General features: G+C 37.7%; 1 protein-coding gene across 2 annotated transcripts in view; it reads left to right on the top strand.

The window, feature by feature from the left end:
• Positions 1–24,624, top strand: part of RP1 (RP1 axonemal microtubule associated) — a 198,862-nt gene that overhangs the window by 118,839 nt on the left and 55,399 nt on the right. For both annotated transcript variants that reach the window (XM_072411198.1, XM_072411197.1), the window contains exons 35-42: positions 3,738–3,951; positions 4,236–4,417; positions 5,285–5,495; positions 5,578–5,732; positions 13,395–13,473; positions 14,072–14,200; positions 17,983–18,161; positions 20,214–20,300. In XM_072411198.1, the coding sequence (XP_072267299.1) occupies positions 3,738–3,951; positions 4,236–4,417; positions 5,285–5,495; positions 5,578–5,732; positions 13,395–13,473; positions 14,072–14,200; positions 17,983–18,161; positions 20,214–20,300 (1,236 nt within the window). The remainder of the gene's footprint in view (positions 1–3,737; positions 3,952–4,235; positions 4,418–5,284; positions 5,496–5,577; positions 5,733–13,394; positions 13,474–14,071; positions 14,201–17,982; positions 18,162–20,213; positions 20,301–24,624) is intronic.

Genomic DNA, 24,624 nt, shown 5'->3' with positions numbered 1-24,624 from the left:
ATATTGTATGCTGTGTGATGAAAAAAAAGCTTGTGAACTGCAAAAGAACTTAGAGTTGCTTCTGTGCTTACACATATGAAACTCCTTTATTTATGTCTCTTTGGGGAATTATATGCTGATCTGAGCATTCACATTTATACCATGTGTGCGTGACCAGAGGCAGCGCACAAGGAAACCTGTTCTAAAATATCATATAAACAGAATAAAATGTTTTGTTTACAAATTAAACACTATAGCTTTAGTGTGCCAAACAAAGTCAATCATCTAGCGTCAAGAATAGAAAGTCAAGAAACCAGAGTGGTCTACTTGGTTAATATTAGGGGCCTGGAGTGTGACCCGTGACATGTCCGGAGGACCACACAATAGGTTCACTTTTGCGAATGTGCTATTGTTTTTTATTAGAAGCTTTTGTTTTTTGTTTTATTTTTGCTTTTTACTTTTGTATCCTGTACTATGATAGTTTTTATTGGACAGAGCCCTTAAGTGTATGACCAGCCAAGTGTACATACACTTGAATTCAGTAACAGAAGTTGATTTATATATTTTTATTTGTTAGATTTCTTACAGTTAAAGATGACTTATAATAGTGATCTATCGCTTGTTGTTATTAGGAAGTAGAAATATCATAACTGTAGTAATATATTGCTGCAGCAATAGCAGCAAGGAGATCCAGCCATGTGTAAATATGTATAGAAGCCCCAGAAAGAGGCTGGTCCTAATTTCAACTTGTAAGAAGTCAAAGTCATCTGTACTGTCTGGGGCTAAAATTCAAGGACAAGGACATGAGTTGGTTTATAATTTGACATAAGTATTTGCCGCCACCACACAATATCTTGATTGGTACGTTACACAATTTAAGGTCAGATTTTATTTATCTTTCCAGTTTTGTGGTGGATTCAATCACCATCTTGTTTTATTATAATATATATAATATAATGTATTGTTTTAGAGCTGCTAAGCTCTTTCTCTCTTTTTTTGCATTTTCCTACTAGAAAATGATTGCCTTTCTAGTTGTATGCAGTATAACCTGGACATTGGACACAGGGGAACCTTGAACAATGGTGGCTAAGGTGCCAAGTGCTTTAAAACCAATCCAAATTCTCCTATTTTAGTTTAAATGTGGCAATTTATACACTATTCCACTGAAAAGTATTAACAGGATATCATACTTAACAGCTATCATTTCAGCAGCCCCGTTATTCTTTTGCTTAATATATACAGACATGGATAGTTAAGTTTTCCTTACTGCACAATACTATACGTGTATCCTTGTTGCCGAGGATTATAAAATGTGAAAATAAATTGTATTTTAAATAGATTACATTTTCCGTTTTAAATTAATATATCCATCCCAGGATTTCATTTAATGTATTATTCACAGCTACTGCTGAGAGTTTATTCCATGCAGCAATTTATCACTTTTACTATTAAGCAGTAATTGCATATTTAGAAGAAATCGTAAGAGTTCATCTGTCCAATGAATAGTTTCAGTTAATGATTTAGCACAATTCATATGATTAAAATAGGCACAATGTCACAATATTGTCTGAAAGAGGTGGCATTATAGAAATCACATGGGTCACATGTTACCTTATGTTACCTGGCTTCACATGAAAGAAACAAGCAATAAAGTGTAAATCACATATTTACATGGAAGGGAAGTTAATACAACCAATTCAGTTCACAGGTTGTGTTTTAGTATAAATATTACCTTTGATTATTTCAAATGTTAGGTATTAATATTGCAGTAAATACAAATCTATAATTGTACCAAAGATACTGTTCAATCTTTGCTAAATCAACTGGTCCCTAAGGATTCTATGGTTTTAAAAGAGAATAAAAGCTATTAGCCATTAAGATTAGGGTCCCTTTTCATTGGAGACACTGCAAAGCCAGGGCAAGTTTGGAAAGACTTCCTAGGAAAGTGGAAAGGGTTAGCAAAATAATTTACAGTTAGCACCGCCTTGTCTTGAAATGATTGTAAGAATGGATTCATGTGAGTGACTTAATAGGATTTGATCAATGTAGTAGTATTGTTAATTTGTTAACTCAGTAAAAGTGTGACTTTTTCCTTTTCTAAAATAAGTTTTCGAGTGGTTGTTTAGGTCGACTTTGTTTCCTCTTTACCCATTCCAGTTGTGATGCTATAGAATGTTATACCTATGCTTCTAAGGAATCATGGTACAAATGTTACAAAGACATAATAATAATAATACAGACAGTGACACTGCCCCGAAGAGCTTACAATCTAGTTATACACTATAAGCTTTAAAGTTTGATTCCCTGAAACTGTCTAAGGAGATTTGTTTCTATGCTGTGACTGAAGTGGATAACAAGATCTGAATAAACGGAACTGGCTTTATGACTTTAGCACAGTTGCTCTTTGGTTTTAAAATACAAATAAACAGGTTGACTGAGTTTGTCTTGAGGTTTCTGTAAACCACTTCCATATACTATCAGATGTTTTCAATAGATCAGATGATAAAAAAAATTAAATTCAATTAAAATTAAATTTAAAAAAGTAATTCAATAAAACATTGAATGGGAATACTCATTCTTTGCCTATTGTGCACCACAAACTATGAACCCCTCTTTCTGGCAGGCCAATTCAAATCAGTGGGTAGTTTTTCCTAATACCAAACAGTATCTGTGCTACACCCTACTTCCATCTCTATATCTTGTGGTCTGTTTCTTGTTCTATCTCTCTCTCTCTGTCTCTTTTCTCTCTCCGCTCTCATCCTCTCTCTTTCTTGCTCCCTCTTAGTCTCACATTCTTCTCTTTCTCATTTTCTCTCTAGGTTTCTCTCTCTTTCTCTCAATCTCTCTGTTGCGCTCTCTTTTTCTCCCTTTCATCCCCAATCTCTGTTTCTTCTTGTATCAGTAAAAAAACTTTTTTTTTAACCCGTTAGTTACATTTTAGCTCTCTGTGTCTTATGGGGGAGATGTCCCTTTCAGATGTCCCATTTCCAGTCTTGGAGATACAAGAGAAGATCCCCCAAAATTGATTGGAATCCCACACTTAGACAGTTGTTACCAGAACGTTTCTAAAAATTTTGCCTTTACAAACACAATAAAGTCCTGTCTGTGCTGAAAAAAAGAAAATGTATATGTCAAAGGTCACACTAGAGGTCCCATATATTTACCAAGATGATCACCATTACTCTATGTAATTTTGGACAGCTTTACACAGGGAAAGCTCTGAGACATGCACATGAGATAGGTATCCACCTTTGTTCATAGGCTCCACATTTGACTCATTAAATCTTATCCTAATTCACAAACAAGAAAAGTATATATTGCAGCTTACCATTCCTTTTTGGAAATTATTTATTGGCTGGATATGCAGAGTCTTTGTCCTCATGGAAGCTTAAAAAGCATAGACATCCTTGCCTTAATAAATTACCAATCCAAGCACCTCCATGGAATAGTTGAACGTGTCAGACATATTTGAAGTCTAGCCTGTGTTACAAATTCCATAGATACAGGGGAAACCTAAATTTGCCACCCAGGGACAGGAAATGTATTATTTGCAGGTTTACCAATTGAAAATAAGGATACAAAAGATTAAAAAATGAATAAACCATTACTAAACAGTCTATTAAGCTGCAATATATGACATTTTTGTTTTTTTAAGTAGTCATGCTCAAATAGTACCCATTTTGTTGAAAAATGATGTCTGTTGTTTTTTTTTTTTCTTGCTAGTAAAATACACTCAGACATGTTTCTTTTCTCCTTAGACCGACTGTTTTATATTGGAAGCTGTGTCCCTGGGGCATTTGCGGAAGGTGGTAATTGGACATGACAGGGAAGGTTATGGAGCAGGAATATATCTGAAGATGGTCACAGTGAAAGAATCTCAAGATTCTGCTACAGAATGGGTTTTCCCATTATGGAACTGGTTGGACAGTCACCTGGGACTGTGTGAGACAGTCTGCAAACTGCACCCAATAGGTATGTCTAGTCTGTAAGCTGTAATGCAGTTTGAGTCCCAGACTATATTTCATATTTGTTTGATATAAAAAATAGGATGGTAAAATAAGTGCAATAATAGATCCTACCCAGCCAAAATAAATAGGAATTGATTTGCTCAGGACAGTGTTACAAATCTGTTGCCATAGATACCTATTTGTGTCAGACGTTTTAACCTGTGATATGTCAAATAAATATTCTGTGATTTTATTACTTGCCTTCTGTTCTTTTCATTTCATTTCTTTAATAATATTTCTCTTTAAAAGGCAAACGACTTGCAGCGAGACCCAAACCAGTTGCAGACTCTGGAGGTTTGTGGGTAATTGATATTGCTGGCTCTGGATTTGAAAGTTCAGAGAATGTGAATCGCTTTTCTCTTTGGTTTTATGGCAATGAAGAAAAAGAGCAAATGGAAATAACAGTTCGTGGAAATTCACTGCAGACCGAGGTAACCACATAATATTTTACTCTGTTTCATTGCTTTATATGAACTGAAAAGTACACTTACCCCAGATGTGCTCCCTGCCTAATTGTCTGCTGCACATGAATGCATAAAACATATAAATATTAATATTATCCATTATCCTTATGTGCAAACTAAGATCTCTTTCTGGCTCATCCTCTTATACTATAATTTACATTGCCATATTGATAGGCTCCCAGCTGGTATTGCTACATTGCTGCTTACTCAAAGTTCACCTAAAATACTTCATGTTGGGAAGCAATTTGATGCATTTCACAGATATTGCTTCCTTATAGGAAAATTTTAAGACATAAAGAATATTGGGAATATCATCCAATTGAAACCTATTAGGATTACCCATTCCTTTAAGTCAGCATGGTTAGGACTTGGGATCAAAGTCACAGAGTAATGTTCCACAGATAACTCCACAGAAGCATCAAAAAATCTCTTGTGGTTGATGCATTGTAATGGGGGAAAAAACGTTTTCCATTCCTTCATTCGCTATGTATGTCTGCTCCCTAATGCTAACTGTCTCCAGAGAGTTGCTATAAAATCCTCTTCTAGTTTAGGACAAGCATCATACAGGTTCGAACTAAGAAGCTGAAGCTAGGCTAAACTGTCTCTGCCTGGATGGAGGCAGAAGCAGGATAGGCTGCAATGTCCTGGCCCTGGTCTCCTTGGATCATCCCTTTCCTTGGGGAATAATGACAGTCCCTGCCAGGACTGGATCAACCAGCTTCATTGATGAAAGTGTATCCTTTCCAGCCCTGGATAGCTCTAATGAATCAGGCCTAGTGTTACCTTTATTAATTGACCACGTGGTGCATTAAGTTTAATAAATTTGTTTCATAGGAAAAGCTACTACAAATAAAAGACATCAGTAAGGTGCATGTTTCCTGGTCTCATACACAAGTGTCAATGCCATGGAATTTATCCTCCATACACATGAAACACACTGTGACTCATCAGGAGATGTGGCTCCATTTTGATTGCTGGATGAGACCTAATGAAGATAAGTGTGTAGAGCTTCCAGCCCTGTTTCCTGACAAGGATCCTCTGCCTGGTAACTTTCAGATTTTCTTTGTTGATCTATTAGCTTTTTACAACAGCAGTCATTACACACACGTATTTAATTTCTTTACTAGTGGTGGAGTATACAGTTACTATACACACTGGAGATGCTGTGGATGGAGGAAGTGCTGGAGGAATTTACATCTGCATGGAAGGAGAGCTTGGTGACTCTGGAAAGCAATTCCTAAATGAATCTGCTACTGGTATGCTTTCCTTTGCTGCGAGACAGGTAAAAAAAAGAAAGCATAACATGTGGTGACTATATCAATCATATAATATGCTCTCACATCCTAAAACATACTGGCTTCCCTAAAATTACCCTTAGAATATGCTAATGACATATGGCATGGTAAAAGCTCTGCAGAAGATGAAAGTGCTGTGTAAATGAGTTAAATAATTAACCCCAATTAGCAATCCTGTTAAGCTGGAAAAAAGGATCGCCTCCATTTACACGGCTTAAGGCTTTAAAAAAACAGTGGATATAATTTTTTTTTTTTTTTTTTTTTTTTGTGGAATTGTTGTTTTTGAGTGTTTCAGGAGATACAAAGTCTAGCAATCAATGTGTTTATAGAGCTCTGCATGGGTGCCTATACACTTTAAATATTTACAGTTAGGTCCATAAATATTTGGACAGAGACAACTTTTTTTCTAATTTTGGTTCTGTATATTACCACAAATAATTTTAAATGAAACAACTCAGATGCAGTTGAACTGCAGACTTTCAACTTTAATTCAGTGGGTTGAACAAAAAGATTGCATAAAAATGTGAGGAACTAAAGCCTTTATTTTATACAACACCTTCATTTCAGGGGCTTCAAAAGTAATTGGACAAATTAAAAAAGCTGAAAATAAAATGTTCATTTCTAATACTTGGTTGAAAACCATTTGCTGGCAATGACAGCCTGTAGTGTTGAACTCATGGACATCACCAGATGCTGGGTTTCCTCCTTTTTAATGCTCTGCCAGGCCTTTACTGCAGCAGCTTTCAGTTGTTGTTTGTTTGTGGGTCTTTCTGTCTGAAGTTTAGTCTTCAACAAGTGAAATGCATGCTCAATTGGGTTCAGATCAGGTGACGGACTTGGCCATTCAAGAATATTCCACATCTTTGCTTTAATAAACTCCTGGTTGCTTTGGCTGTATGTTTTGGGTTATTGTCCATCTGTATTATGAAAAGCCTCCCAATCAATGTGACTGCATTAAGCTGGATTTGAGCAGACAGAATGTCTCTGAACACCTCAGAATTCATTCGGCTGCTTCTGTCTTGTATCACATCATCGATAAACACTAGTGTCCCAGTGCCATGGCAGCCATGCACGCCCAAGCCATCACACTGCTTCCGCCATGTTTTACAGATGATGAGGTATGCTTTGGATCATGAGCTGTTCCACAACTTCACCATACTTTTTCCTTGCCATCATTCTGGTAAAGGTTGATCTTGGTTTCATCTGTCCAAAGATTTTTTTTCCAGAACTGTGCTGGCTTTTTTTTGAGCAAGTCCAATCTAGCCTTTCTATTCTTGAGGCCTGTAAGTGGCTTGCACCTTGCAGTGCACCCTCTGTATTTACTTTCATGCAGTCTTCTCTTTATGGTGGATTTGGATATCGATATGCCTACTTCCTGCAGAGTGTTGTTCACTTGGTTGGCTATTGTGAAGGGGTTTCTCTTCACCATGGAAATTATTTTGCGATCATCCACCACTGTTGTCTTCCGTGGACCTCCAGGTGTTTTGGCTTTGCCGAGTTCAGCAGTGCTTTGTTTCTTTCTCATGATGTACCAAACTGTAGATTTTCCCACTCCTAATATTGTAGCAATTTCTCAGATGGGTTTTTTCTGTTTTTGCAGCTTAAGGATGGCTTGTTTCACCTGCATGGAGAGCTCCTTTGACCGCATGTTGTCTGTTCACAGCAAAATTTTTCACATACAAGCACCCCCCCCCCCCCAGAATTGCCCACACCAGACCATGAAATAATCAATTGTCCAATTACTTTTGAGCTATGGACCTTTCATGGACCTAACTGCACATAGAGTATGCCAGTCTAAATGTTAATCATGAACATATATGTATTGTATACACGGTTCCCCCTTCTCTTGCCTTATCTTCACTTTACAACTAAACCTGCAAAACAGGTAAAACCCATCAGGGCGGCAAGATCCTGGACAGGGGCCCTGTGTACCCATCGTCCTGATGATTAAAGATTATATATTGTGATGAGTTCATCAGTATGCAGCCAACATGGCGTTTTCTCATTCCACCTAACAAGCATTGAAAAAGACCCACCAATCGCAGATTGGAGAACAGGCCACACAAATGGAATATCAGTTTTATGTGTATAAGTCTCTCAGTTTAATTTATACATAAGAATGCATACCTAAAACATCACACATCCCTTATCCAAAAACATAGTCTTGTCTATTTCAAAATTTTAACAAGCACGTTATTTTCAATAATTCTACAACAAGCAAAAAAATAAGCAGTAAATGGATCAAAATTCAGTGCACACACAGCTGGTAAAAAAGCAGAAATTATACCTGGACCCGGGAGTACTGAACTGTCTTCATTCACTACAGTGGGTGCCTAAGAGTGTGATTGACTTAATTCTAGAACAGGGGTCAGCAACCTTTACTATCAAAAGAGCCATTTTGCCTCCTCTTCCACTAAAGAAAAATAGTCTGGAGCCGCAAAACATAACACAGTTTATAAACTTTTAAAAGTTTTAATATTTTTTTAATTTTACCTGTTACAACAAGTGTGCATGTGTAGGCCTACTTTGAAATAAATTAAACACTGAACTATGCCCCTAGAAGCCTCCAGATTCTAACGTATCATCCTGTTACATTAGAAGCTGGAGGCTTCTAACGTAACAGGGTAGATTCTTTTGATGGGCAGAGTTCTTTATGTTCTGACGATGCCTTAGCGATGACATTTTAAGGGGTGTTAGGCACAGGTGTCCCTCATTTGCAGCTTTAATTTTGTTCACCTGTACCCCCCAATCTTGAGTATTTGGGGTTCAGGTGCTAGAAGCCTCCAGCAATGTGTAACAGGGTAGATTATTTTGATGGTCAGAGTTCTTTATTTTCTGACGATGCCTTAGCGATTCAATTGTAGGTGGTGTCAGCCATAAGTGTCCCCCACTTGCACCTCTATTTTGGTCACCTGTACCGCCTCCCCCCCGTTCCAGAGAAATTGGGGTTCAGATGCTAGATGCTTCCAGCAATGTGTAACAGGGTAGATTTTTTTGATAGGCAGAGTTTTTATGAATTTTTAGGAGGTGTTAGCCACAGGTGTCCCGTACTTGCACCTCAAATTTTTTTCACCTGTACCCCCGTTTCCAGATAAATTGGGGTTTAGGTGCTAGAAGCCTCCAACAATGTGTAACAGGGTAGGGGTTTTTTGATGGGTGGAGTTTTTAGGAGGTGTTAACCACAGGTTTCCCCCACTTGCACCTCTAATTTTGTTCACCTGTACCCCCTTCCTGTTCCAGAGAAATTGGGGTTCAGGTGCCTCCAGCAATGTGTAACGGTAGATTTTTTTGATGTTCAGAGTTCTTTATGTTCTGATGATAGCCTAACAATTAAAGTTTATGGGGTGTTAGTCACAGGTGTCCCCCACTTGCACCTACATTTTTGGTTATGTACATCTCCCCATTCCAGAGGAATTGGGGTTCAAAGGAGGGGGATGTCATTGTACACACCTATTTGTACACGCCCCGTGGTAGATTTATTTCACTGGTAGATTTTTTTCATTAGAACACCGGATAGGGAATCCCCCTCCTCCGCAGTGTCTTGGGAGGAAGGGGATCCCCCATCAGAGATCTCCCCGCGGCAGCCGAAGGGAGCCACAACAAGGAGGCTGAAGAGCCGCATGCGGCTCCGGAGCCGCAGGTTGCAGACCCCTGTTCTAGAACATTGTTGTGCCATTCTTTACTGATCCATTATCAGCTCCTGTGCTTTTTCCCACAGCAAGCATACATAAGTACTGACTAAAATACACTGTGTAAACAGTTTATTAGTATGTGACCTTCACACAAGCAGGCTCAATTGAATTAAAATCATATGCTTAACCATTGCAAAAAAAGTAAATCGCCAAGAAAATCATAACTGTTACCTTCTATATTGTGGACAATAACAGCATAATCCGCCACACAGAAAGGAAATTCTAAGCATCTCTAATTACAGTTAGAGATCTAATAGGTTTATACAACATAAAGGACAAACCAAATCAACAACATACATTATGGTTTAATGCTTGAAAGCCACAGGCAGAGCTGTTCTGTACATGGCTCCTTGAGAGCTGATCACAGGAATCAGCTTGGATTTACACAGTTACAGCCTGAAAGGTAAAAGTTTGACCTTACAAGCATATCAGGGCTGATTTATTTGAACATCTATGTTTGGCTGCATGTTATTATGGAATATCAGACCCCTTCCAAAAAAAGTCACAGGGTAAAATACAATTTATTCCCTAAAATATTACACTTATACTTGGTTAATTCCCAGTGTGTATTTCCAAATATTTTATTGATTAGGAAAAGAGAAGAGAACAAAGTGTAAACTGTCTACTAAAAAATGGATGCAATTGTTACATGCATTGAGACCTTTTCAGCATCAAAACTTTCAACATATTTCCATTTAGCTGCAGTGATGGGTGCTATGAAAAGGAGGGTTGACTTCCATGTTGCCAGAAATGTTCTTTCTGCCTTAATATGCCCACTTATGTTCTCCCAAAATTCACCGGCAACATTAGTATCACCTCCTCTGTTATTACCAGCACCTAATACTATAGCATGTAAATGGTAGTTCATTTTACTGGCTGCCTTGTTCTTGTTAATGATGGGCTTGTTTCTCTGTTAGAACCGCTATGTAGAATATGTATAATGTCCCACCTTCAGGATACAACGCAGAATAATATAATTTTCAAAGTTTGATGTTTTAAGTCAACCAGTTGCCAGCTAGGGACAGTCACAGATTTAGAAGGTATGCCTTGGTCAGGGCAATATTAAGACATTGTGATACTTTAAGCAAGATTGGTTGGTGATTATTTTAACAGCCATATCCTTGATTTAGTACAATCAAAGCCCAAAATGCTGTATTGAAGGCACCTTGCATTCTCTGGGACCACATTTTGCTAGTAAAGCAAGAGAAAGAAGAAATGGTTTCATGTTTTCTGGGATATAAAAGGCTTTTTGGCATCTTTCAACTACACCCAAAGTTATGTTGTTAAAGTTTAGACTTAGATTGAGGTGCTTGCATGTAACTTTGCTGCCACCAGCCTATGAGAAATGCTGCTCTGGCTTTTGTGTTGTACCTGAATGCTGTCCACATTTTTTTTCTGCTACAGAAAGGTGTGTAAGAAACACACATATATGTTTTTTACATATATTTTACATATATGTGCAAATATTTTAGGTCCTGTGCTTTGTTAAAGTATCTTTGAGTTGGTTTGACTATAAAAAATATGGATTTATAGTCCAGAACCTTTAAGCCAGGAATATAGCTAATAGTTTTCGCAAATAGAATGCAAAACATTTCTTTACTGAAAATAAACATTCTGAAGGTTGGTTAGGTCTCATATTGATGGGATATATAAAGCAACTTATATTTACTTATGTGTAATGGCTGCAAGTCTTAAGAATAATTGCACCCCTGCCACACAGGTCAGCTTGGCCTGTTTCTAACCTTCTACATATGGCATGCCATAGTGAATCAAGCTTAAAACCTCAATTATAGGCACTCAGAGACACGAGGTCATTGTCCCTGTCATGTTCTATGTACATTTCATTCAGTACAAATAAAAAAATATGGAAAAACAACATAATAAATACTTTGGAGACTAGCAGCTCTTTACCCCTCAGCATGCTTACATTTCCTGAGTCCAATTGCTGAAAGCATTTCTAAGACAAGTGTTATTGCAGATCTTTTTATAAGCAGTGTTCAAACGCTTTACAGGTTTCTACACAATATGCACAAGTTTAACTCAATTGCACTTTACATTTTCATTAAGCTGATATTTTTATACATCAAAGCACCTTTGCACCTATAAGGCTTTAGGGTGATACAATTCTTTGAACAGATAGCTATGGCAAAAAACAGAAGGGATGAAAGCAGCTATTGTTGGGTTTAAGTATCCTTAGCATGGCCATGTAATGTACCATAAGGTAATTATTCCCACAGAGTTTCTGGAGCAGAAAGATCAGCATTAAAACACAATGGAAATGAACTGGACACCATTTTAAATCCATTCACACAACTGAAGTGAAGGGTCTGCAACGAAAAGTCATTGCTCAGGGGCAGACGGAGATAGGTACAAAGTGTGCCACCAAACAAGGGCCCTCCTGTATCAACAGGGGCCCCCACAGTCTGGGTGGAATGTGCAGCAACCATTGCAATGCACAGTCGGGCCCCAGATTAGTTCTGCACAGGGGCTCACTGTTGACTATGTCCTTCACTGTCAGTACAAATATAATTTCAATAGTTTTTGCCACTTAATTGATAAGAAATCTGAGGCAAACACATCGACAAACTTGTTAGTATAGTTTGGTTTTTAGGCGAATTTTCTGATGTTTTAAACAGTCTAATCTTTTAATAAAATTGAAAAATGCTGCTCTACAGGTTAATAAAATCCTGCCTGGTTCTATTTAAAATACAGCATGGGGCTGATATTACTAGGAGTTAATGTTTGCTTTCCAAATGTGCAATATAAAATGTTCCTCTTCACACATTTTAAGAGCTACAAATATTACAGCAAATGAATTTCTGTAAAGCCTGCAGGATCTGCTTTCTGTAAACAGGGCTAATTTGACAGCAGTCACAAAACACAAGCTCTTATGAAAAAGTAAAACCAGTCTACTCTCAGGAGGATAGTTATCCCTCTGTCTGAAAGATCTGTTAATTAGAAAGGAATAACCACTGCAGCCTATAAACCTAAAGTACTGTTATAGAACTTTATCAGTAATTTGCAAATACATGAGCTGCTCCCAGTATAAAAGTCTTAGAGGAATATGAAAGTTTTTTTTCATGATTTCCTTACATTAAATAAACACTAAATAGAACAATTCTAAATTATATATAAAACATAGAGGAAATTTGCAATGTGTATTTGAACACTGAGTGGGTTTTTTTAATACATAATTATTTTATTCATATTTATACATATATAAATTATACATATTTATTATTTTATAACAATAAAATTTTATTCAAAAATTGGTAGATGTTGAGTAGAAATATTGATAAATGAAACCCTAACATTTTAACACAATTATGTGCTATAAATAAATGTCAGTAAGGTCTTTTCTAACATGCAGTATATCTGCACATGTTGAGCAGCCTGCTGTGTAGTCATCTGTTTTTATATAGTTAAAGTAAAGCTATATTTAAAAGGTAGGAAATGTGCTGATTTATATCAAATATACAGAAAGGTATTTTTTTTATAGGAATTGCCCTGAAATTAATTAAATCCAAAAAAGAAAGCAGCACACCTGTACAATGCCCATATTTATTTTTCTTTGCATTACATTCAACATATATTGTAATAGTAATTTTTAACTAAACTTTTCAGTCAATGAAAATGTAATTTCATAAAAAAAAAATAGGTAAATAACTTATAGGCAGTATATATACTTAACCATGCTTTGTATCAGTGGAAACCAGGTATGTGTTAGTGAAGGCCACATAACAGTACCAGAAAGTGCATCAATATACATGAACAAATAACGGAGATATCAGTTCTGTAAAAAAAATTGCATAACCCTAATCTATTTAGATAAGATATAGGATGTTATATTGGTCCATATGCCTTGCCATATTTTTCTTTGTTTTTAGCTATTTAAAATGTATTACATTTATAGTTAGCACATATTATTCTTACAGCGTGCTTTTATTTATCTGTTAGGTGGATAACTTTAAAATCAAAGTCGTGTATCTTGGTAAACTCCAGAGCATTGTTCTTGGGTTTAAAAACCCAAAGACCGGTAAGTACAGATCTGCCACACACAACAGATCCGGCATTCCAATATTACAGATACTTCTCAGTCATGTATGGGCTGATCAGTGATATTTAACCACCCATGGGATGTAAGCATACACTATGCAGTTCTTCAATGACACAACTTCAATTCCAGTGGTTTGATATCCATAGGTATGTCTATTAGATACATTTTCTGCAGATGGCCTGCCTGTGTATGACCACCATGAAACAAAATTCTGCAAGTGTAAATGTGAAAAACCTTATGACCATCAAATGCTATTAGTTGAAATAGCTTCTATGGTATCACTTCTTTACATGTCCCATATAAGTCCCATATAGGCCTATGTCTTTTTAAAAATACTTTTCTTCAGATCAGTACATGACAGACACACTAAACCATTGAAAATTCAGATTACCTTGAATGTTTTTTGTTAATATATATATATATATATATATATATATATGCTACCCATGCCCGTATTTAGTTCTAAAACATGACAAACTATATTCACCATGCATTTTCTATTTAAATATGACATACACAAAAGCTTTTATTATTACTGAGCTAGAGGGGAGGTCTAACAATGACATTGTTTTTACAGAATCATGGTTCCTGGAGAAAGTTGTGGTTAAAGAGCACTATACATCTTCAAAATACATATTTTATCACAATGACTGGATAACGTGCCATTCTGTGGAAGAATTTACAGAAACTGTCATTCTGCTCAAAGGTAATAACATACAAATGAATAGCATTTCATTTTTTTCAGATGTTGATAGGTTACAAAAAGATTGTTATTAAGGTTGTCTTCCTTACACCATTTCTTAAAGCAAAGTTTACAATATATTATTATAATAGACACAACCTTCAAGAATTAAAAAAACGTGATTGTATTTCATTAGGAGAGGAAATCAGCCCAACTGAGTTCATGCAGTGACCCTTCAGCTACACTCTGTCGAGGAATTATCCACTGAGGTCCTAATAGCAATATAACTATTTATATTTTTAAACAGTTTCCAGATTCTAATAGGCTTCTCCCCTGCAGAGCCCCAACACTGGGGTCATGTGAGGATGAAGTGACAGGGGCCATCCATGGAGGCAGGCGGAAGTATGGTTTAGCTAAAAAGAAAGGGGCTACACAACATTTGCCCCTTTCCTCTTTCTCAATCCAGATGTTTGCAGGTGCTTGCTTCTCCTCAATTGTCTATTCAGGAAGGTCAACAGTTAAGCTCTTATTTCCATTTTGAACTACTTATCCTGTAAAATATATTGTAAAAAATTGGTGGAAGAGATAGAGCCCCATAAGTAATAAAAATCAATGTGGGGATGAGAGGTTGGAATCTCCTACAAATGGTCCCCTTAACCATTTCTTTGCAACATGCATGGTCTTACAAATACAAACCTGCATTTAATATTATTGCATTTAATAATAATGTATTTGATAATTTGAGATCCATCATTTCACAAATACCTAATATACAGAAAGCAGTGGCACAAGACTGTCACAGAATTGATGCCCAGGGTGGGTGTTCCTATAGCTCCCTGTCTACACGCCGCCAGCCCCCACCAACGCTCATGATCTGCTCATACTGCAAACACCCAATGATGATGTCACTGGGTCTAGAACAAATTATGTATTGGAAAAGTAATAGTTTAGTTATCAAATTTCATTAGCATGTTTATGAGGGGAAATGAGAAACAAGGGAATTTGCTTGCTGATTATGTGGAGTTTTCCTAATTCTTCATTGTTTGCCACCAGTTAAAATACCAGTTAAAATATATGGTCATGATAAAATTCATCCCCTTCCCCCAACATTGCTTATTGTCCAAACTTTCTCTTTCACGTTCCGGCCTGCTAGTTTACCTAAATTTTCTGCCTCTGCTTATCAGTTGTTGTCAGTGGGCAAACATTAAAGCAGAACTAAATGTAAAAAATAAAAAATTGCAACTAGGCAGGTTCTTTTTTGTGAGCAGGGGCAGGCAATGTCCCTCCTGTAACTTTTTTTTTTACACTCACCTGTCCTCACTTTATCACTGACACCACCATCTTGATCTGCTTGTCTTCCACTTGTTGGATCATCTGCAATCTTAGATTGGCCAGAATTAGATGATGTAACTCCTGTGCATTGAGTTCATTCAGTTTGGAGATGCCTGATTATCCAGCATATCCTGGCATCCTGCACTAGTCTGCACATGCGCAGCACAGTGTACTTGGAAAAGAAGATTGCGAATAGGCAAGTAAGCATGTTTTATTACAGAAGGGAAATCACCTGTCCCTTCTGCAATATTACTCCTGTCTTCTTGCAAATTTGAATTTCAAAACTATGGTTGCACTTTAAGATTGAGACATAGAAGCATGAGGCAGTAAAAATTCACACCATCTTGTACAAGTACAATAATGGGGCACGTTTTAGAAACTTTTGCCCCTTACCTTATTCTGCTTAATAATTGCATTTTTATAATACCCATACTGGTTTCACATTGTTATTGCTGATGGCTAAAAAGACTAAAACATCTACATGAAAGTTGAATTAAATTATTGTCTAATTTAGGCTGTTTAGGAATATGACAGTGCATATCTAAATGTTCAGTCAGCCTTTGGGGAATAAAAAAAGAATGATTGGTATGAATGTATGTATGTATCTCCTCCTACTGTCATTGGTTAAATGAAGTTGTGGGTTTTAGAGTTTATGATGAAAGTAAATATGTTTAAATACCTTCTGTATATTGCTGTAGTTAGTACCTAAAGGAAATCATACACTATTTGGTATATTGAAATTTTAATGATTTTTAGAAACATTTCATTTTCAAATTCATCTCTGCTTTAAATTAATCATCAACATTCAGTTATCTGGGTGAGCAGTTAATGAGAATCTTCTTCATCCTTGGAAACTAATTCTATCCTAATGACCTATTTTCCACTATGTCCATTATTTTACTGTGCACAGTAATAATCTGATACCAGATTGGATGGTTACAAACGACTATTATTTTTTGCATGGTTGTTACAGCTCAGATAAAGTAATTTCCATACCCCGAGGTATATTCTCAACACACAGAGCTCACAGGCTGGGCAAAGCAAAAACACAAATTTGCAAAAAAGACATGTACTATACATTTTAGGTCTACTGTTTGGGTTGGCTTACAGTACTGTAACAATATTATATGACAAAAAGTAGACACCTCTTCAAATGACTAAACTCGGGTGTTTTCAATGACTATTCATGGTAATGCTACAAATAGCACTTTGGAAAAATATTTTTTACGACCACAGTTTGGGCAAGGTCTTTATCTGTTCCTGCATATTCTGTGCAAAAATAACAGGTCCAATGTTGTCATGTTTGTCAAGTTTAGGGTAGAGAAACTCAAGTGACCTACACAAAGTTAAAGTCAACCTTATCAAACACCTTTGGGATTCATTGAATTTCCAGTTGTGTCAGTAGCCGACTTCATGCATCTGCCACTTAATAGGCTGCTCAAGGTTCCTTGCCGTGGTAGGGGGAAGGCACAGATTGGGGGCCAACTGTAGAATTCTTTGTTTTTGAATATGAATGGCATTCAATTGGGATGACATTTGACAACCTCAGTTAATAGAAAAAGCATTATGGCATTGCTTTGCAGTCTGTTATCATCAAGTTGTACGGACCTGCAAATTCAGTCATCATTGCCACCATAGTCACTATCATCCACTTTCCACAATGAGTGGCATAGTGCATAAAGAAAAGAGAGAATGGTGGTGTTTTATAATTTATTATAGAAGCCTGGCCCATGATAATCATTGCTAACAGGTATCACAATACTTGCCCAGCTAAGCTAAGAATTTTACAGATGTTATACCATACAAAATGTAAAAAACAGGATTTTTCAAATTTTAACTTGATACTTGGCTTATTAAAATGATTACTGTCCCTAATTGGTTAAATTTCAAAATTCTGATATAAAACTGCCCTTGTATGTGCAGATCATAAAGCCAAAGACTAAGGGCCCTTTCAGGCCCTTGGTATGAAACTGTGCAGTTGCCTGCCCTTTGGTGCATCAAAAACTGCTGTGAACCTAGAACCTGCAAACCGCACTGCAGTAACCAGATCCGCATGTGGCTGCAGAACAAATCTTCCAACGTCAACTGTGAGGCCAAAAGCAACTTGTCCCTTCTAGGACCCATGCTATAATTTGGCACAGCTGCCACTTCAATGGGAGAGGCTGAGACCGCCATTGAGCCCACGACAGAAAGCTGCAACTCACTGTGGGTGTGCGATAGTCTGAAAAGATATAATTCTCTGTAAGTAGGTAAGTGGTTCACCATGCAACAGATTTCGTAAACCATATCATCTCATTTGCGTGTGAGATGCTTTGAAAACATATCTTTCATTCTGACTGTATGATGTCTGAAAATACATTTCATTGCAATAAGACTCAAAGTTGGAAAAAACACTGTCTTTGCAGATAATTCCCCATCCGCTTCTCTTTTCATTGTTGTGCTTTTTGGTTCTTTCTGTTTTTGCATCCACACAGAATCAGCAGAGGATTTGAATGAGATAAAAGCTTTCAGCTCTGTAACCCAAGGAAAGTGGCAGCTTCAAGTGCTTGGCACACCAGCAGAAGAAGATTCAGATCTGTCTGTTGTTGTGTATGGTAAAACTGGGAAATCTCCTGTGCACAAGGTGATGGATCTTTACTATCAACCTTTTCTGGTAAGTGCTAACAAGGTCAATCGTGTCTGAAAGAAGAACTGTGTTCCCCATAATTGCCTGTCAGTGTTTCATTTTCACATTTTCAGGGCACATTGGCAACAGAGTAGCTCACTAGTTGCCAAGAGCAATATCAATACTTAAACCATTGACCATTTAATGAAGAAATTTGACACAAACAACCAACATACACCATTTAAATTTTAAAAACATATCAATACGATCTGTAAAACCTGATATGTTTTATTACTGTTCAGCTACTATTGTTGTTCACATTTCTATATTGCGATTTATGGTCAGAGCCTCCAACTCTGCAGTTTACCATTTTATTGCATCACCATTAGGCTACTCACTGGGCAATGAATAGACATCTTTACACATCTAAACATCTCACCTTCTAGGATTTGGGGCCTGATAAATGTTAGTCGGAAAGCACTTTGCAGTACTATAGAATCTGGCTTTAGGATTGGCTTCCAGCAGGACAAGCATTTCTAATATCTGTCTGTCTTTTGGTGTACAGAAGAATATAGGAAGTTAATAAAACTTAAAGCAGCATTCTAATAAAATAAATTTTTTAATACATAACTAAACGAAGTGGTATTTTTTAATATATTTTGCTGGAGTTCTGCTTTTATATTGTGAAGATTAAATGTATAGGCCATACATATAATTATGTATGACCATGAATATTCATTGGCTGCCCCGATGTATAATACCAAAGCTCACTTGAATTTTCACTACAGAAGGTACCTACCAACACTCAAATTTAAAGTGAGAACTAAACTTAAACATTAAAAACATGTGATTAGCAGATGTTTTATTGCAGAAGAGATAGGCTAGGCATAAAATAACTCCTGCACACATGTGTTGAAGTTACATTAGTTTTAGATCCTGAATCTGGGGGATAACCAGATGTAGATGCTGGCACCAGGGAGTGAGATTGGTAAGTTTAATTAAACTTTGCAGGTTGGTTTATTTTATAGCAGAGATATCTACTGTCCCTGAACCTGCCTACTTACTACTTTTTAATTGTTTAGTGTAGTTCTGCTTGAAATAAATTGTTATAATGATACAAAATATTTCATAGCGCTCTGTATATATCTGTCTATAGCAGCTTTAAGCCATGTTATTGCAATATCAGCATCCATGTGTGTAGCATCAGTCTGGAGCTGGTTTGTACTATGAAATATCCTTTTCATAAAGCCGTGCCCCCTTTTTTAACAAGTTGTTTTTTGTCTTCACTTGAAATATAGTACATATAGTTACATGATGGAAATGTAAGAACCGTACCGTTCCTTAGGATAGGTAAAATAGTTTATACATGATTTGGAATTATATGTTTCTAGACTGTGCTTCTACCACTTTAAGACTGGGTCTACATGGACTGTTTCCCCAGCATTTAACCTAAGGCTTTAAAAGCTCATGCATGAAATTTCAGGGGTTTAAAAGCTTGCTTTAAAGCTCTGGAAAATATCTGTGCCACGTTTTACCGCGTATTTACCACGATTATATTTTCAAGCATTTATAAACGTGGAAAATGCTGGAAAATCAATAGACGCGTCTACCCGCGGTAACCTCACGTTTTAATTTTGAAAACATTGCAAGGAGTGTTGTCTTTAACCATTGGAATGCGTGGGAATTTCAAACATGGGCTTTTAAAGGCTCAGGTTAAACGCTGGGGAAATAGTTTGTGTAGACTAAGCCTAACTGTGCAATAGTATGATCACCCAATGATATATTATGATAGCAGGATTGGAGGTGTCTACACCTAAGCAGATACTTCTAGTAGATACTGCTAAATAAGAGATATTTCCCACATGTAAATATTTTTGTTGGCAACTAAACTAAGATGAAACTAAGGGGTCTATTTACCTTTTTTTCACGCGAGATTTACACATCTTTCTAATTGATTGTTTCTACATATAGGGGACCCTAATAATGATTTCTTTTACAGTACATTTCTTCTAAACACTCAAATAGTTTGAATGCTGATATTTGTTATCTCTTATTTTTGCTGCATACCTAAATAGTTTTACATGTGATGATTTCTGATAGATGTATGTTGGAGACATCGGTGATATAATTAAAGCTTCTTTCCTGTCCACGGCTCTGACCTCTGAGAGGAGACTTCAGCTGCACAAGGTATATATCATGCTAATTGATTGTGATTACTCTATAGACATTCTACACTGGCTTTTATTCATTAGTTTTCTAAAGAACCATGCGTTAAAGTTCCATACATTGCACTGTACAAATGCCCTCTGAATCATCTTCGGACTAATACATAACAAATGAGACTTAACTATGCACAAGATGTTCTTTTATGTCTTTCTATCATGTACTATTCATACCAAATAATAAAATGTAGAGAAGCTTACCTTTTAATGGACTGAACATTAGAGAGAATCTCTTTAACAATTACCACTAACTACTTTGTATTTGTGTGACAATGTCAAAGCACCACAGCATGAAGAATATGTTAAGGGACACTTTGGTTGGTTAGGGGATTCTATGGCAGCCTGTTATGGAACAGATTTAAGGAGTCACATATGGTAAAACCTACTGGATTTAACTTTTAAACTTGTAACTGAAAATATTCTTTGTATAACTTCCCTTTTCAGTACATCCAATATATACAGCATATATATATGTGATTCTTTACAATTTGCCTCATTTTTAAAAGTGTGTTTTTCATATTTCTGTAGTAGATTTAAAAATAGTTCAATTGCCAGAATTTTCTTATACAGTAGAACCTCACTTATCCAGCACCCGAAGGGAATGGCCAATTTCGGATAAGTGCAGTTTCCGGTTAACTGAGGTTATATCCTTTTTCCTTTTCTCAGTCATTCTGCACTAGACTTGAATGGGGAGACTTGTCCCCATTCACCTCCAGTGCTGAATGGCTGGGAAAATAGAAACCCTAATGACGCTTGAGCTGTCATCAGGGTTTCCCTTTTCTCAGCCAATCACGGAGAAGAGCAATCAACGGACCTCTGCTCTGCTCTCCTGATTGCTCCCGCAGCCCTAGCAGCGCTGTGGTATGTATTCTTGAATGCAGAAGGAGCAGGAGCAATCAAGAAAGCAGAGCTGTCGTGTGCCGGTTATCTGAATTTTGCCGGTTATCTGATATCCAGATAACCAGGGTTCTACTGTAAATACACACACACACATACACACACACACACATATAAATAAATAAATATATATATATATATATATATTCATTTTGAAAGTTTAAAAAAAATAGGACTTCCGGGGGAGAAGTCACTGCGAGCGGACGCACACACACAGAGCTCCGTCGGATTTGGAGACTTGCTTGTTTGCTGTTTCTGGAGACAGGGGACTTCCATCAGGTGCCGGGGAAGGCTACAGCTGCTGTCCCGGATACTGTAGCCGGCTGCTGGGAGACTGCAGCCTGGTGCGGACGTGAGCCGGCGGCTTGCATTCCCTGTGCGTCCGAGACAGGAGACATCATCACACACATGGCACTAGGCTTCTTACTTACTGACAGAGGCTGCTGACAGGAGGCTCTTCACTGGAGGTACACTGTGCTGGTGCTGGGGGACACTGGAAGAAAGAATTGCTCTGAGATTTGCTGTGATTGCTGTAAATTTCTGCTATACTGATCAGGCATGCAGGTCGCCATTTTTGAGCTGCTGCCATGTGGCCTTACAATCCATAGTCATCCTTCCAATCCAGGCATTCTTGAATAGAGATCACCCTAAATTACTTTTCTTGTACTAGCTGAGTACCTTCCCATTTGATATTTTGAAGAGATTGTTCAAAGCTTAACCCATGAAGATCACCACAGGCAATATTTAGTAATAGGATGAAATCGGGCGGCCATCTTGGCCACATGGCTTCTCTATTGAATAGTACCTTCATGATCTAATCTGACTCCATCCTGATAAGAGAAAGAGATCCAAGCCTATCTGAAATCAGGATCTTCATTGAAATATACTACAGCTTTCTTGGATTAGTATATTGCTGCATGATAGGTATATATCTCACTGTGCCTCCTCCAATGACACTGCGGATTGCCTGACAGCGTGCAATTTAGTCTCATCTTACTATATACTTTTCTCCCAAACTTTGACTCTGTGTGAGATTGAGAAGATAGCATTCACTGTTTAATGGTTGTAATTAAATATAAGACTACTGACGTTTTGCATTTCAACCACAAGATGTCGCTGTTTCTTAACACAGCTAAATAGGTTGCCAGTTTTCATGTTGAGAGGAAGTGTGGTTGTTCTGGAGAGGAAACAGTAAGGAGGAGAGCAGACATCTTGCAAGGACTGTGTGTGTAAAAGAGAATCCATTCGCATCCAAGGGTCAGTGTGTTCCTAGAGACTCAGAAGCTGTGGCTGAGTGAAGCTGACAACCATCCAAGGTAGATCCTGTCCAGAGGAAAGAGGATTGTTGTCCAGAAAGGCTGAGAGAAGCTGAGGAACGGAGAGCTGTCTGTCCTGCAGGACCTCATGTTTGCTGAAGAGACTTGTTGCTGTTTTTTTCAGTTTAAAGACATTGATGGATCCAGAACAAGACCCGGGTCAGTAAAATCGTGCACGCACCGCATTATAGGATTGGCGCCTGAAATACCAGAGACTGAGATTATACCTGCAATAGTTAGTGAGTTAGGGTCTATGTATGTGGCAGGTCATAATAACCAATCTTGAAAAAAGGACGCTGTGCTGACTTCTGGGGTGAATGTATTTAATGTGTTTTCTTTCGGTTGTTGTATGTAGTATGCAGTAAAGTACTTCCTGTTTTATATAAATTGGTGTCAGTGGGCTGCTTTTCCTTGTTTGTGACTTTGCTGTATCCTAGAAAGCCCCCGGTACACGGCTTACATCTGTACATTTACTCCATTTAATACATTGCAAACAGTGGAGCTGATTTATGCTGCTTGAACTCTGATTCCTTAACAATCCAATATATCACCAATATTGTGAGATTTTGAAAGGAATCCCCTGGTTTCTCCAAACAGATTGTATTCTGATCTTACATATCTACTTACCTCAACCTGCTCACCTGCTCTCCCATCTCTCTGGCATTCATCTACTACGATTATACAATCTCCTGCAGCTATTAAGATTGTGAGAATCTAGAGATATCGTCATGTGCAACTAATTTCACAAGGAGTGGGGCCCCGCCATTGCCGGGCCTTTCATATGGGTGAATAAATAACCACTGATTAGGGGAGACATGCTTTTTTACATTTTTTTTTACATTACTTTTGGTTCTCTTTTTCTTCTTGTGCCATGGGCCCAAAAATGGAAGATAGGAACTTTTTTTGCTTGTTCCAAAACCCCTGGTCCTAGTGGGAGTGGCCCTAATACTAGATTTAACACGGCCCAAACCGCCATGCCTGGTCTAGAACCACCTGATTTTACTCAGGAGGATTCATCTTCTAACTTTCCTTCCCTGCTGGGTGAGGACAAAGACAACTCCAGTCCCCCAAGCCCCCCACAAACCTCTATGGATCCCTCAGATATATGGGACAGGGATGCATATTTAGGATCTTTACCTACCAAAGCAGATTTTGAATCATATCTTGTACGCATCCAAAACTCTCTCCGCTCTGAATTAGCCACACTTAAATCTGATCTTGGCTCCAGAATAGAAGAGGTGGAACGAACAACTGAAGTCCTCCGTACACATGTACAAAACCACACTCATGCCATTAATGAGCATTCAGTACTGCTTCAACAACTCCTTTATCAGCAAGATGATTTAGAGAACCAAAGCCGCCGTAACAACATACGGATTCAGGGGCTACCAGAATCGGTTGAGCCAAAAGATCTTCATGCAGCAGCAACAACCTTGTTCAATGAGCTTCTCCAGAAGCCAAGGGACAATGTTATAGAAATTGACCGGATTCACTGAACTCTCGGACCGAAAAGCCAGGATCCAGACAGACCAAGGGATGAAATCTGTCGTGTCCACTCCTTCCAGCTTAAAGAACTCATCATGCAGGAAGCCAGATAACAGGAAGAGTTCACCTTTAATATTCGCCCTATAATGTTTCTGACTGATCTTTCTCGCAACACTTTAGCACTACGCCGAGCATTGAAGCCATTACTACAAATGTTGGAAGACAACAATATCAGGTACAGATGGGGCTTTCCGTTTCAACTTTATGTGCACATAGGTAGCAAATCCGCTACCTTTCGTCAACTAGGAGATTTACCTATTTTCCTGGCAACATTTAAATTACCCCAGATTAAGCTTCCAGATTGGCCTATGCTCCTCACTCCTCTACTCCCCCCAGCGAATTGGGAATGGCAGCAAGTGCAGAAGAAATCCAACAGAGACCAGATGCACAGTTCTTCACAGGCTCCCCCGTGATATTGGACCATCCCATAAAAGGAACTTTATTGTACCCCTGAAGTGAAGGACATGATTATCTCCTTTGCTAGAAGATCTAGGTTGTTCTCCCAGTGAGGTATTTTTTTTGTAAAGTAAG

This window comes from Pyxicephalus adspersus, chromosome 5, assembly GCF_032062135.1.
Source record: "Pyxicephalus adspersus chromosome 5, UCB_Pads_2.0, whole genome shotgun sequence".
NCBI lineage: Eukaryota > Metazoa > Chordata > Amphibia > Anura > Pyxicephalidae > Pyxicephalus > Pyxicephalus adspersus.
This window is presented reverse-complemented; position numbering and strand designations above follow the sequence as displayed.